Source organism: Paralichthys olivaceus, chromosome 5, assembly GCF_024713975.1.
Source record: "Paralichthys olivaceus isolate ysfri-2021 chromosome 5, ASM2471397v2, whole genome shotgun sequence".
Lineage (NCBI taxonomy): Eukaryota > Metazoa > Chordata > Actinopteri > Pleuronectiformes > Paralichthyidae > Paralichthys > Paralichthys olivaceus.
This window is the reverse complement of record NC_091097.1, coordinates 13,097,317-13,112,611: the sequence shown is the minus strand read 5'-3', so window position 1 is coordinate 13,112,611 and position 15,295 is coordinate 13,097,317. Positions and strand designations below refer to the sequence as shown.

General features: G+C 40.8%; 1 protein-coding gene across 2 annotated transcripts; it reads right to left on the bottom strand.

Annotated features, from left to right (window-relative positions):
• Positions 1 to 2,236: 2,236 nt before the first annotated feature.
• On the bottom strand, positions 2,237 to 5,120 carry LOC109638692 (somatostatin receptor type 2-like). Of its 2 annotated transcripts, XM_020101785.2 has the most exons (3): positions 4,985 to 5,114; positions 4,722 to 4,778; positions 2,237 to 3,529 (listed from the first exon to the last, which is right to left on the bottom strand). In XM_020101785.2, exon 3 carries the CDS (start codon positions 3,482 to 3,484, stop codon positions 2,372 to 2,374), a length of 1,113 nt encoding a protein of 370 aa, XP_019957344.1. In that variant the 5' UTR covers positions 3,485 to 3,529; positions 4,722 to 4,778; positions 4,985 to 5,114; the 3' UTR covers positions 2,237 to 2,371. The 2 variants fall into 2 exon arrangements, with proteins under 2 accessions (XP_019957344.1, XP_019957343.1); XM_020101784.2 differs by lacking the exon at positions 4,722 to 4,778 and having other exon boundaries at positions 4,985 to 5,120.
• Between the last annotated feature and the right edge of the window lie 10,175 nt (positions 5,121 to 15,295).

Below are 15,295 nucleotides of genomic sequence, written 5' to 3'. Positions count from 1 at the left end.
TACCTTACGATACATGAGCATTTACGTAACACTTTGTGTTCTTTATTTAGTTTCAACGCGGCTCTACACAATCTCTGCTCTGTCAGACCTGGTGTTTCAGTGTTATTCAACAGAACAAAAAATACATAATGCAAGTTTTTCTACACAAATACTACAACTTTGAATAATGCTTGTATTTTTTTTCAAATTTTTTTTTAATGAAAATGAAAAATAATCTGTTAACTTTGTCTCTACCAGGATTATGTGGACACAAACTTTCAAACAGCTGGATGACATTGTACAACTTATACATGTCCATAGTAAACAATGTCACAGTCAAGTTCTCTTTCTACAAAAACACATAAAACACAAACTATAATACAATATATACTGTTTAATAACACTGAGGAGTCTGGGTTCTGCTGCTGGATGGTGGTCTCTTTTATTTTGTCATTTTGTTCTTCAGTCGTCTGAACAATGTCTTTTTCATAAGTCATGCCCAGTGTCGTCGCTCTGTTATTTTTATGCTGATGAATTTAACCACGGGACCAACACTCTTGGTCACAGTTGCCATGGAGATATCGGACACTAGAGGTGTGTCGTGTCTTTCCGTGGTAATAAGCTGTTATAGGCCAAATTCAGCATCACTGCAGACACAGAAACTGGATATGAAGTTTCCATTCGTCATGGCTGGCAGCAATACGCACACACACACACATAAATATGCCCAGACATACAGGTTTGGGCAGCTATCCATAATAGGACTTCCATTCATTGTGGACAGCCTAACAAAGTCTTTATCCCTTAAACATAACCAATTCATCCCAAACCCTAGTATTAACTTAACCACAATTTCCTTAAAAGGACTCAAAAATAAAAACACACATAGGGTTACATTTCAATAACTGTTAATAACACAAAGTAATGAGACTACAGCAACACACAGTGAGTCACAGGAGGAACTGTGGACTCCCGGAGCAGCACAGTGACTGATACTTATGATGAGGGTGATAAAAGAACACCAGAGCCTTTTGAGGCTAAGTGTTCGAGAACAAATTCACAAATTCACGTCTCTCAGACACCTCGGTGTCGGAAACTGCGCTCAGGACTGTGGCCCTTCCAAATGCCACTGATTATAACAAGAGGACGGGTCAGTGTCAGAATACTAAGCAGCTCTCTCTGGGAGGAGGCAGTAAAGTCCGTCCTACTCTGTGGAGGAGAAATCCAAAAGTCACAGCACAGAGATCACACGGAATAAACCTCAGCCTGCTGACATCACAACCACAGATGAGAGGAGGGAAACGGAAACAAAAACCAAACTGAACATGTGTTTGACCCAGATCAAATCCAAAACTCTCTCTCAGTCCTTCACTACTTTTGGGATGTTGTGCATCCTCTTCTGATAACTCAAACATCAGTCATCAGGTGACCTGTGACCTGTGACATACACCACAGCCCTGGGGACATTTGGCCATGAAACACTGCATGTTTGATAAAGATCAGTAACAAAGACAGAACGTTAAATATTACACAATATCTATTATAAAATGGTGGATGAGCCGTGGTAAAGAACAGTCACCAACATGAGTCACAAACAACAATATTTATACAACATTGTAGTTTCTGTACATCTTAGCAGCACTTTGGTTAGAGGCTGGCTTTGTCGATTGACCGAGCCGGCAACAATTTATTGAACATAAATTATAAACACGGAATGAAACAGCAAGAAATGACACAGCACTAAATATCTGTAAACTCACTCAACACTGGTATTCACAGTTACACTTGATACAATTAAACTGCTCACACGAATTAATAAAGAGAAATCGTCTCCTCGCAGAAGATGAGAATCAATGACACTGACATTCATTGGCCTGGAAACACCATTACTTATTTACAAGAGTTTGAAATACCCCAAAAAAAAGACTTTGTGTTCAATGTGTTTGTCCATTTTCTTTTTACAGTTATTTAAATTCATCACCAAGCTGCAGATGAGACAGGAACTGAATAGTGGAATGACACCTTTAACAGTTTTAGCATCCTACACTGAAATGTTATTTCTACACAACAAAACACGAGTGAGGCTCGACAGAGACCGTCTGCTGTAGTTTATGATCCTTTGTCTCCAAGAAGATGATCATGTCACCCAAGGGACCATTTGCATTTATCTTCCATTCAAACAGAAATCATTCATTTCATTCTTGCTTGTGAGTGTGTTAGAATGTATCTTTTTGATGTTGTTCATTTATGTTTGTGCTTTTCCCTCCTTGATAAGTGATAAGTTCCCCTCTGAACTCTTCGTTTAATATTCAATGATGTCCCCTCTGGTGTGATCTTAGAGGGACTGTTTCCACTTCCACAGAGAGAGAGGGCTGTCTGCGTGTCCTTCCTCTCAGATGCTGGTCTGCAGGTCGCCGTTCAGCAGCGTACTCTGCGTCTCCGTCGGGTCGTTCATCATGCGAGATTTATCCTGCCGGCTATCGCTGCGATCGACCTCATCCAGCCCTCCCACCTTCTTAAGGCAGAGCACATTCTGGAAACTTTTCTTGAAATTCTCCGAGAGGAACGCGTAGAGGATGGGGTTGGCGCAGCTGTTGGCGTACCCTAGCACCACCACGAAAGCAAACGTGCTCCTCAGGATGGGGGTGGTGCTGATGGTGCCTGTTACTGAGGTGACGTTGAAGATGTAGAAGGGCAGCCAGCAGAAGACGAACACCGCCACCACGATGGACACCATGCGAGTCACCTTCCGCTCGGAGCGCTTCCTCTTGGAGGAGCCCACGCGGATGCCTGACGACTTCACCTTGATGATGATGAACAAGTAGCAGAGGCAGATGACCATGAGCGGCAGGAAGAAGCCCAGGATGAAGGTGTAGAACATGAAAGCTGTGTAGTAGGCCTCTTGAGGCTCAGGCCACACGATGGTGCAGAAGCAGCCGTTGTGCTTTGTGATGATGCCACTGTAGATGACGATGGGAATGTTAACCAACAGCGACACCCCCCACACTGCTAAGTTGATTGTCTTGGCCATTCGAGGTTTGCGCCACTTCGTGGACTTGATCGGATGCACCACGGCCAGGTACCGGTCGATGCTCATCACCATCAGGCAGAAGATGGATGTGAACTGGTTCAGGGAGTCCACGGTCATCACCACCCTGCAGAGCACGGGACCAAAGGGCCAGTGGACGAGCGCCAACTGGATGGCGATGAACGGCAGGCCCAGCATGAAGAGCACGTCGGCCACCGCCAGGTTGAGGATGTAGATGTTGGTGACTGTCTTCATCTTGGCATAGCGCAGGATGACGTAGATGACGAGAGCGTTTCCGCAGAGCCCCACGGTGCAAACCAAAAAGTAGAGGCAGGTGATGATCACCGTGCTGATTTGGTTGAAGCTGTGGTCTGTGTAGTTCCCGTGGAGCTCAGACTCATTCCCCTGCATGAAGCTGTCATACATGAGGTGGTCCGAAAGGTTCGGGGGGGATGACGCAAAGATCAAGGAGTCCATGGTTCCTCAGTCTCTCTCTGTCTCACACCAGTTATGGCATCCCACCTGAAACATGAAGACCTGCTGTCAGTAACTTTGAAATTACCTCAATATTTTATATCGACAGTGGCGTCATAAACAACAGCTTTACTTATGGAAACAGTTCCTATGGGGATTTTATAGATTTCACATCTTGGTCCTCTCTCTTGAGAACAGGCCTGATTGATAGCACGTGTAAACAAAAAAAAAGGATCGAAGGCAAAGATTTCTCCCTGAGGCCAAACCTTCCCCATGTGTTTATTCAGCCTGACGCTGCTGCCGAGGGAAATCACACTCCACACCCCACAGTCATACGCTCTCCCCGGGGAAATGCTTGCCCTTCACATGCTGCTAAATGATCAGCTGTGAACGGCTGCACAGAATTCCTTGCTGACACGTTTTCTTCCAATTTATTAGGGGGTGGGCACGGATGTAAATTAATCCCAGCCTAAGTAATTGAATGAGGGGCAATCACTGTACTTGCCGCTCCGCAGTCAGATTGAAGTGCTCGTCATTGCCAGTGCACGGGAGGCAAACACGGTCTGACAACTTAGTTTGGTGCCAATAACATAAGAGGTTTATTTTGACACTTTATCATTCTCACCCAGCAGCAGCAGCATTGGAACGACAAGGCCTAAAGTCCTGCTTGAGCTAAATGTTAAAGTAAAGGTCTGAACTCTGTGGCAGTCCCTTTGTGCCGTACTGCTCGCTGTGTGAGTCAGTTGGATGGACAGAGTATTGCATAATGTAACAGTTGGAAACACATTGAGAGATTCTTGTCTGCATGAGATCAACAAGCACATAGATGATTATCCCCAAAGGAAACAAAACAGGACAAACATAATGATGCTCTCTTTTCAGTTGCTGGGGTGAACCACAAATAGAATTGTTTACAAATCACTGATCAATGTCTGTAGGAGTATTTTATACTGAATTATGTAATATTAATTTGGTAAACTGTGTGAAGTATCCTCCCTCTAATAAAACCAAAGAGCCAGCACAGTAAAAAGAAATTATAAATCTAGATTCCCATCAAGCCAACTGGTGAAAAACTATTTTAATACAAAAAGTACCTACTTTAACTTCTTTATTTTCTGTGGGGGTTCCTCTCCTGCTGTGAGCTCAAGGCCATGGAATCTGCTCTAACTTTTGATTTTAGCTACAAAAAGGAGGATGGGTATGCAGCTGAATAAATCATCACATCGTAGCTAAATCCTACCTGTGGAAAATAAAGTGAGATTTGAGGTCGAGTCAGGAATTCCGATGTTAGTAAACTCTGCAAAAAACCGAGATGAAGATTTTAGATTCTATGAAATTGTCTGTTACAATAAATATGCAAAAAAAAATCATCGTGTTACTGGTTAAGATCAAAACAGTGGGACACAAGGGGATGCCTGTTTAAATTGACAACATTAGTTATCATATTATCCGGTTCATGCATTGTGTTGTTCATCACCGTTCACAACCAAAGTGTCGTCTTACCTGCTCAGTTGTAGTTTACGGGAGATTCGTCTTTTCCATCTTTAGATATTCCTCAAGTTTGTCTCGCCGGAGTGGAAGAGCTCTCTGAAACGTGGATAACCCCACAGTGTAGACTGCGTTACAGGCGAGGAGGACGCAAAGCACAAGTGAATATTTGTACAACCGCCTCTGACTGGACTCGAATTGAAGCTGAGACAAGGCGCTCGTGGCGAGATGCGCGCTGCGACCGTCTCCGGCTGGTGAGAGCGCGCAGGGATGTGGAGGGACGCACATGACGCTGAGGAGGTGCTCCTCCACACTCACCCCCTCAGCGAGAGAGAGACTGTGAGATACAGATACACCCAGTCCTACAGATGGATTGGAGCGGAGCCCTTTGCTATGTGGCACCTTGATAGATAACGCGCCCTGTAGCAGCCTGATGAAGGAAGGCAAACATTTTGATAGTGTGCAAGTTGAGCCGACAGCTAGTTTCTAAGTGGTAAATTCAAACTAACACACCAAATTAACCAATTTAGTGAAAACAGAGCTCTATATGCTATATATAGTCTCAGGGGACATTCGCGTAATTCGTGCGCAAAGCTTGTTCCGTGCGTTTCACCTCTTGATTCTCTGTGATTGACTCTCTTTTAAAACCCTGCTCATGTTCTCATGTCCCCCTTTAACCAAGTGGACTTGCAAAATGTGTCAATGTTCAAAACATGACCAACTTGTCAAACTTACCGAATTAAAGACATTTTACGCACAACACATCCTCCAGCTTGTGTCTCTTTTCTATAGTTCTTTACATTTAAACGAATTCAGTTGATATATCTTTGGGGTCTTCAAATAAATCCGAACTAAAACCCACCAATGCCTCCAGTGGCGAGAAGCTGTGTTGCCGGTGGAACATGTAATTTGCCTCCAGCCATCAGAGGCAGCACTGAGCGTAAAGACGCAGAGCGACGCTCAAATTACACGCAGTGAAAACCAACCACCCTCGATCACAGCAGCGTGGTTTGACTTGAATGACAGGCAGGTTTATAAAAAGGTTTTGGAGGCTGTTATCTTCGATTTACATGAAGTTCTCTCCATGTGGCACATTTGCTGCAACTCTCCTCAAATCAGGAGTTCCTGATTTCCTCCAGACAGATGATCATGATGATGGATGGTTAAATCCAACCTGGCTGAGGGCCTACACGTCCATGTTGTTTAACACCTGAGCTTCTGCCAGACATCCTTCAGTTTTCGGTGAGTGAGCCATCAGATAAATTCCCTGTCTCTCGATTTAGATATATTGATGTGTTCATGCAAATGAAATTAATGGGTTGATTGAAGAAAAATACTGTTTCTCATGTCGTTTTTCATGTTGTGTTGCATTTTGGTATTTCCTGTGGTACAGTGAGTGTCTCGTCTTGAGTTTCAACTGCTCATCATTGCACTATGCAGATAAGGAAACCCTCTAATAAACTGCAAGCGAATGACCACCAGGGAAATTATACAAAGCACTGGTTAATTGGATGGCACACGTTTGTCTCCAGCTGCATAAAGGTTGATGTGCCAGGTCCAGGTAGATATGCACTGAACACATCCTCCTCTGTAACCTTCTATCATGGTTTCAAATTCACAGGTAATGTGTTCAATATTGGTTTATTGAATTACAACTTGATATAGCTGCAATCCGTGAACACAGATATTTTGGTTTTGCAATGTCGACACGACTCACATAAGTTAAACACTGATGAAATGCACAGTGCGGCCCTGCATGTGTGTGTGTGTTTGCGCTCAATGAGCTCACTGGTCCAGAACGTTTCAGATCACGACAGCAGCACCGACGTTGTCATTACTGGAAAGACCTTGTCCGTACTTGTTTTTCAAAGGGTTTCTCCAGAGCCAGGCCAAACAACAATGAGAGCAATCATCTCTTACATACAGGTCGAGTAGCTGTTTTAAATATAGCTGTTATAAATGCTCTTTTTAAATGCACTGGTGTTGGACCAGTGCATTTACGAAAGGTCCAGGTGTAAGAATCGGGAAGGGACGAAAGTTATTGGAACTCACAGGGTTTCCTTGACTGTCCAGCCCTGCTTAATGCATTTCACACTATTTAGTTATTTAGGCTTTGCAATATCAATAACATCAAATCTCCCATAAATAATTCAGTGAAAATAAGGAACTTGAGCCCTGTGTTATTAATAGATGCTTTTTCCTTGTCTGCGCCTTTTTTTATTTTTTATTTTTTTAAAGTCACTGGAGCCCAATAAACTCTGACTGATTCCACATGGTTGTTTGCCCAAAAATTGAGAAACAATTGCACAGAATGATGGCAGCCACTGGAAGTTTCTCCCTCCCTCTGTGTGGCGGTTTTGTGTTTACATGAACGCTGTACGGAGCGGCTGGAAAAAGGTCACTGGGGAAATTAAACAGATTAAGTAGGGAAAGCAGTAATTTATTAGAAGTTCTCCGGCCGCAAGGGGCAATCAATGTCCCAATAATTAGAATTCTGTTGAATGCAATATGGGTAATTTAAAGTGACGTAATCATTTTAATCTGACATTTTAACTAGATATGTTCTCACTCACCTTCCTGGGAAGTCAGGACGGGTTGAAATATATAAATAAGTGTTGGATCCGAGTGGAACGAGTGAACCAATACATATTGGTGCTTATTGACATCTGGTGTGGAAGTTTGATGGTGCTCTGGTCTTTATTTGCTTTTTAATCACTGAGGCGTGATCAAGAACCTGTCTGGTTCTGGCCCTGGACTAAAATCATTGATTATACCGCCTGGAGTTAAATTGACAAACTATTAGTGGCCGGGGCGGTTGCAAAATACTCATGTGGCTCCTACTTATGCTTTTGGCATTTTTGTAATGATTTTACTATGAGAGGAATAATTTAACCGGGTGAACTGGGACATATTGCTGCAATATATAAGCACTGAAGAGTATTATTTTCGTTGGTGGCCTCAGGGTAACCTTCTCTCATTTTTAGATTGATCCAGAGAAGAATGGGACTTAAAGTTGGAGGATTTTGCTTCGAAGAACTGTGCCTTGTTTTTACTGCCTCTGGGGTTTGGGCAGATTTGTGATATATATAATTCATGCTTGCATATAACAAGTGTCCTTCCCTAATTGAAATGTCACATATATTCATGATTTTCTGTCAAGTTACCTCTTGATGAGGTGATCCACTTCAAATATTGTTTCTGTCTCATTCTTGGTTGTGATATTTGCCCTTTTGTGGCTAAATGCATATCAAAATGATGAAATGTTATCTGTCAATAGATAATTATTGTTTTCATTGCTGTTTGTCTGTATGTTGGCAGGATTAAGCAAAAACTACTGAACTTATTTTATTGTTTATGGGCCAAGGAAGAACCCATTAACTTTTGGAGTGGATTTGATTAAAGGAGTGGATCCAGGATTTTCTTTTTCACTTTCTTTATGATTGTGATATATGGTCACTCTCCAAGATCCCTTCCAGTTTTTAATTTGCATTTGAAAGAAAAACTCAATGAGAATGAAATGGAAAATTCTAACAACACTTGCCAACCTATAATAATGTAAATGATCATGCAAGCTACCCAAGTGGATGTCTTTCAGCCCAAAACTGAAAAATACCTTACTATAAAAAAGCTGGAAGTCTTTCCAGGGACCAGATACTTTATCGTCAAATAGTGATCATTACATTTTCTGTTGAGCAACTTGATGATTCATTCTTTCCTATCACCTCAGAGTATAATTATGCTTCTCTGGTTTGCATGTGTCTTCATCTTCATTTCTTTTTAAGTACTGAAGCATAAATATATTTTGTCCAGTGATTTAATCATCAGAGTTGTTGTCCCCTTATGAATCTGCACGCAGCCTTAGATCCTCAGGTGGAGCCCTGCTCACTGCTTTTTATGTGTGCATGTCACACAGCTCTTTATTTATTCATTTAATTTGAACACAACCTTGTTTCCGACCACCTAAACGTGGTTGTCTGGCCTCCTTGTCAAATCCTGCTGATTGTTATTTCTCATATATTTATTTTTCTTGCTTTGCTCTCAAAGCACTTTGTAAACCCTATTTTTAAAAAGTAATATATAATTAAAGTGTATGTAATTGAAACAATACAACTTCTGTAAAGGTATAAGATCGTCTTTTCAAAATAAATATTTTAGAGGTGTGCTGATGTTCTAAATTCATTTTTTGCTCTTTTTTTTGTGGCCTAAAATGTCAACCCACAATCATGCTACTTGATTGTGACTCTTATCAACCTGTACAGTCTGCTCCATGTGTGCTCTTTACACATCGCTGTTTATTTACATACACAGAGTCTGGCTGCTGTGATAAAGCCCGCCGAGGCTAACTCCAGCTCCTAGGAGACACAGCTGCAGTGACCAGGTGATTCTGGAGGAGGATGTTGATCCGATCCATCGTTGGTATTTTTCGAGTTGTTTTGCTCAAAAGTGACATGAGAGATGGAGACGCTGCTGACACCGGTCGTACTTTCTTGGATGTGTCCCTCATATCTTTGATTGTGGAACACGCCCTTCACATAACTGTCTTGATCTCTGAGACATTTTTAGATATTTTTAGCGTTTGTGACATAACCTTCTCTAGCAGTGGAATAAAATGTTCATGAACACCAGCTCTGAGGAGTTCATAATGTGCAGTCTCTTTCAAGGCTGTGTCGTGCAGTGGTGTTCTAATATTTTGGTACTTATATCAGTCATCCTTCACTGGCTCTTAATGGATCTTCTGCATTGCTGAACATACTTCTGCCATATTTTGAATCTATTCTACAAAGTTTTATTTTGGTGCCTGATACTGAGTCAGTCCTTGGAGATGTGATGAGTTTGGATTTCTGAAGAAAATTGGGTTAAAAATACAAACAGAAAAAGACATCCGTCCAACTGAGCGGAATATTTAGGACACGTCCGTACACTGACATGAACCACTTCTGCTTCTTGCAGGCACAGATGTGGTCCCACGCTGGGACCAAGCAGCCTGGGTCCCTACAGAAACATCTGGAATCTGACACATAAATATGAACTAATTCCACAATTTCCATAATGGATGCACTGATGACGTCTGACAAATTAAAATGTTGAATCCAAAATGGATTACACATTAATCTGAATGGCTGTAAAATTGGATTTTAAATCCTCTTGTTGAGGTGAAACTTAAAATCTATAATGTGACATTAAAATGTCTGAAAACAACTTGACCTATCTTATATATGTTGTTGGCTTGTGTGCTTACATTATCCAAAAAGGTTCCAACAATTTTCCAACACCAGGTCTCATTAAAGGGAAAGGGACGTTCCGTTTTGGTCGCCTTTTAATTGGGTCACCTTCGGGGCAATACAAACCTGTTTTTATGGTTTGTATTGATCGAGAGCATTCATCGCCTTTTTCTGCATAACGTGAATATAACCTTGACACATTCAACAACTCCCATGATCCCTCGCTGTTTCATGATGTGATCACACTAAGTCTTTTGCTATCGTTTCGAGTGACAGACTCCTAGTGGCCGACGTTACATAATTGTACATTTAAAACCTACATATGTGGTTAAAACTTCAAAATGGCAAATCAAAACAGGGTTTGAGTCACAGTTGCAGCTCAGCTGTAACAGAACATGTGTTTTGGAATTGATCACATTATGTATGAACACAAACTAATAGAGTTGGATTTTTGGTGCATGTTCTACCTCAATGGTCGGAGCCTCCGAGGCTTGTCACAGTTTATCTGGCACGCCAGAAGCAGCCACTGCTCACTTCCCTGTTGTTGCCGGTGCTGGGGGAGCTAAAGGTCTGTTTGTTTGGAGGCAGTTTAATTGTGATTGATTGTGTTTGCTGCAGATCGTGCCACTGGACTTTCTCAGGCTCACAGATTCAATCCACTAACCTTCTTATTGTGGATTAAATCTGCCTGCGCTGACAGGAAATCCTTTTAATCACATTCATTATCAGTGCATTGAAGATAAAATGAAAATAAAAAGTTCTTTATGAGTGAAACAACTCATTAGAGACCAGAGCATCCAAAGACGTGAAATCAATGTCTATTGCTCTGTTTGTGTGGACTGTCAGTTTCTATTTTTTTTCAGTTTGACACTCAATTCTCACAAATGTGATTTCATTTTCCTTTTGGTTGTACTATCTTAATTAGTACATACTAATTCAAATGTAAATGAAGCCTTTGCATGCTCAGTTCTATTTTCAGTGGAACTCAAATCAGAACCTTTAGATGTATGTGGGTTGGCGTCTCTGAGTCTGTTTCTGGTTTTATGTTTTCAGAGTGAACAGTTGCGTACACGGTGTGCTTGGCGTTCTTGTGGTAATGTTGTGAGAACATCGCCGCAAGGCAACGGCAACATGGATGCTGCAGAGGCTATTACTTAACCAGGAGCAGGCGCCAGGAAATGAAACGATGAAGAAAAAAAATGAATATCGGGAATATCAACATTCTTCTCCAACGTATTTATAAAATTATAAAGACCAAACTCTGTATGACTGAAATTACTAGGAGTGGGCGTAAATTGCATTTGCATCCATTTGAATGCAGCAAGATTTTATGTAATTGACCAAACGAAATGGACCAAATACCGTGTTCTGGTTCATAGTCACATAAGTAGTAAAGTAAAATCCTTCTGCAATTGATGTGTCACATGATCTGTCATATGTCAGAATCAATACATTCTCAGTTTGCAATGTTGCAAAGCTAAAGCAACACAAAGACGTTGAGAGGAGAGGTATAGAGCTAATAAGCATATTTCTCAAAATATTTGCTTGAAGTAAAGTAGTTAAATACTTATTTCACCTCTACTACAATGAAGGTAAAATAATAAACCCCTATCATGGCAAAAAAAAAATTCACTGCAGTGTTTTATCCGCCAGAGTCTCGCCATGACAACTGTGTCTTAAATCCCTGAACGTGCACGTCCAAACACTGATATCCACACTGTAATGACTGTGAACTGAGAATTGAGAGCACGGGCTGAGTAGTGGACCTCCTGGTCACAGTGTGCCATTTTCTAATCTCATGAAGCCAGAATTGCTTTTCAGTCGTCTTTTCACTGCCTGGAGATGATAGATAATGCAGCTCATGGAGGGAGGCAGGTCTCGCCTCTGATTTCTCAGGTGGTCTCTCGCTGAAGTGCCACATACCTCCTCGGCTTGGCCGTCTATGAATCGCCACGCGGCGTCTTTTTATAATTGTGTGTGTGTGTGTATATATATATACCTTGCAGATAAACAAAGCCGCCTCGTTCATGTGTCATTTTTACATCTATAGCCTCGCCGAGTGCAAACGTCACATTAAGGGATTTGTAGAGCTTCATTTAAAGACATTTTTATACTCCAGACTTACTAGTCTTCCACTTCCTAAATGTATAGCTCACAGTGAATGCTGCCAAATGACTCTCTTCTTACTACAAAAATGTCTCCTTCATAAAGTTCAGATATGTGTTGTACACAACACTTTGAAAAAGGATTAAATGTTGGTGCATGAGCGCTTAATATGATTAAAGCTACAAATTGATGATAAAGCACCAGACAGCTCATGTTTTTCACAGCATCTGTTTTTGATTCCAAACTTATGAGGACAACAAATCTTGACTAATCTCCCATCAAAACAATCAACTAGCAATTACCTGCTATTATACTGTTTGAATGTGAAGACAATAGTAATGCTCATAGTCAAATTAAATAATCCTTACTAATTATACCCATTTAACTTTAATGTGTTCTCAATACAATAAACGAAGAATAAGAAAGACAATATATTTAACCTACACACAGTAACATTACACATTCAGAAATAATAAGAAACAAGGATAAAATGATTTAAAAAAAAAAAAAAAATAAATCCACATTAACTGGGTGATGACAACATCTGGAATTGCTGTGATGGATGAATTCCACGTGTAAGTCTAACTTTAAATGAAGTCTTTCAACATCAGGTGCTCCATGACAAAGAGGATTCAGGGATATTTGTGAAGAGAGCAGGCTGTTTTTTTTTAATTGATTCTGTGAATTGTTTTCTTCAAACGTGTGTGTGTGTGTGTGTGTGTGTGTGTGTGTGTGTGTGTGTGTGTGTGTGTGTGTGTGTGTGTGTGTGTGTGTGTGTGTGTGTGTGTGTGTGTGTGTGTGTGTGTGTGTGTGTGTGTGGTTTATTAGCAGGCAGAGGCAGACCAGTGCTGCTCTCGTGTTGATGTGTCTTCGGTGTAAACAGATGTGCGCATCCATCTGCACTACGCAGACTTCTCATTTACCAACTGCTTCGGCCGCCAGTGTTCAGTGAGTTAATGACCAACTGGAGAGGCCGTAAGTCTGATTTTGTTCAATACGACTCTTTGGGCGTTTGATCATAATTCATATAACATTGTTGATTTATTTGTATTTAGAACAAGCTGTGTTGGAAATAGATTCAGAAAACACGAGCCACATGCTTTAACATCTTTATTTCACATACGTTATTAAAATTAAGTCTCCTTCTGCAGAAAGATGTGTTAAAGCCATATGAAAAATCTAATTTCCAAATAGAGGTTATTTCATGTTCAGATATATTCAGTTAGCCGATACTCATTAGTCATACTTTACCTGGACTGTGTCAGTTCTTTACGATTTATTGTGCTGCGGTCGAAAGCCATGGTCACCGTTTAAGGCTTGGGATTGTTTTGATGATTTCTTTTTTTTTTTTTGTGGCTCTTATCCTCTCTGACATGTTTTCTGGTGCGTGACTTTTGATAATCCAACCGTAGCCCCTCTTTAAGGTTCAGGCTCCTGGTTTTTTTGTCACTGGTCACAGTTTCCAGAGAGGAAAAGGGCCTGTTCACTCTTTGATGCCATTTTCATGAATGACATATGAAGCAGGATTTGTAGCCTTTTTTTGTGTCGTGTCACGTTCGTGTGAACAAATGTTGAAGAAATTTAAGAAAAGAAAAGAAAATATTCTTGCATAAGGCTCATTGTTTGGATTTATTGTGCCAGTGTTACAGCCTAAACAGAATTATACTGTTCTCTCTGAGGTACCTCTGCTCGACTCTGTGAAGCCTGAAACCTTTAATTTTGCCCGATTGAGCTGCTTCCTCTTTACCTGGAATTGCCACTTACAACATTGCTTTTTTTAATGGTTCTTCTTCTCATCTTCTGCTTTGAAGACTGTGTTTAGGGAACAATTTATTTTCCAAGAGCTCGGGTGAATTACCTGAAAACATCCAGTTTACATTAAATCTCATCTTTCCTGCTGCATCGCCGTACTGTTGTTGAGGGAGTGAATGTAGAGAACCAATGCATACTGGTACTTAAAAAATTAAAAAATTAAAAATGGCACTGTCTTAAAAAAAATCAACACATCAATTGTATTACTCTCTCTCTTTTAAAACCAGGGAGTCAGTTTAGCAACATCAAAGCAACAAATAAAGAGTAAGAGCTAATGTATTATTCAGAAATGCAGGTTTATTTCAAGGCAGAAACAAGTAATTTTACTCATTAATAATCAGAGTTTTAGCAAAGCCTAAAAGTCTTTCAGGAATATAACACAGTCACTACACTCATGATGCGCACGATGAAATATATTCTGAAAACCTCTTCTCTTTTCCCCCAATTCAATTACCATTTCCTGTCCAGCTGCTTTTAAGCTTCTCTTTCTATATTCATCTCTGCTGCAGATGAGAGAAGAGGCCTCTGCGGCTAAACGATGAGATTGTTTTGTAATGATTCAACTTAGTTCTTGTCAATCCCTTTATGTGCATTCTGTGTTTCTGAACTCATCAGACTTTCCACAGACTGATTAAACCGAAGTGGATGTTATCAGGGGGATACATTCTGCATTTGTCTTTATAAGCTTTGTCTCTGTTTTACTTTGGTGTGTTAACTAGGAAAAAGTAAAAAAAAACGTGAAGAACATGATGCTTTTCTGAATGGCAAAGGTAGATATAAAGAAGTGAGGGTCTCTATTAGTCAGTGCGATGAGTGTTTTTCAGCTCTGGCTTTATTCATGTGCACCCTGTATCCTGCAGGGATTATCTCCGGTGCCATGCACAAGCATATTTATCCTGCTTTAACACCACTGCCTTGAGTTTCTCAAACACACACATAGACACACATACACACATACGCACACACACACACACACACTTTAATGTGCATAATGTCCAAATTTGCAACATCGTGTGCTTTTTTTAAATATGTGTATATCTTATGTGAGCTGCCTTTTCTATAATACTGTAGTATTTACCTTTCAAAATCCCTTTTGAGTGGATAATATCTTTTTTTGGAGATGTGAGTCAATGACACATAGTTGCTCCATCAAACGAACATCGTTGACCCTGGTTTTGCAGACTCT

Excerpts from the sequence above, each read along its gene's own strand:
- LOC109638692 (XM_020101784.2), bottom strand. The coding sequence starts at position 3,484 with ATGGACTCCTTGATCTTTGCGTCATCCCCCCCGAACCTTTCGGACCAC.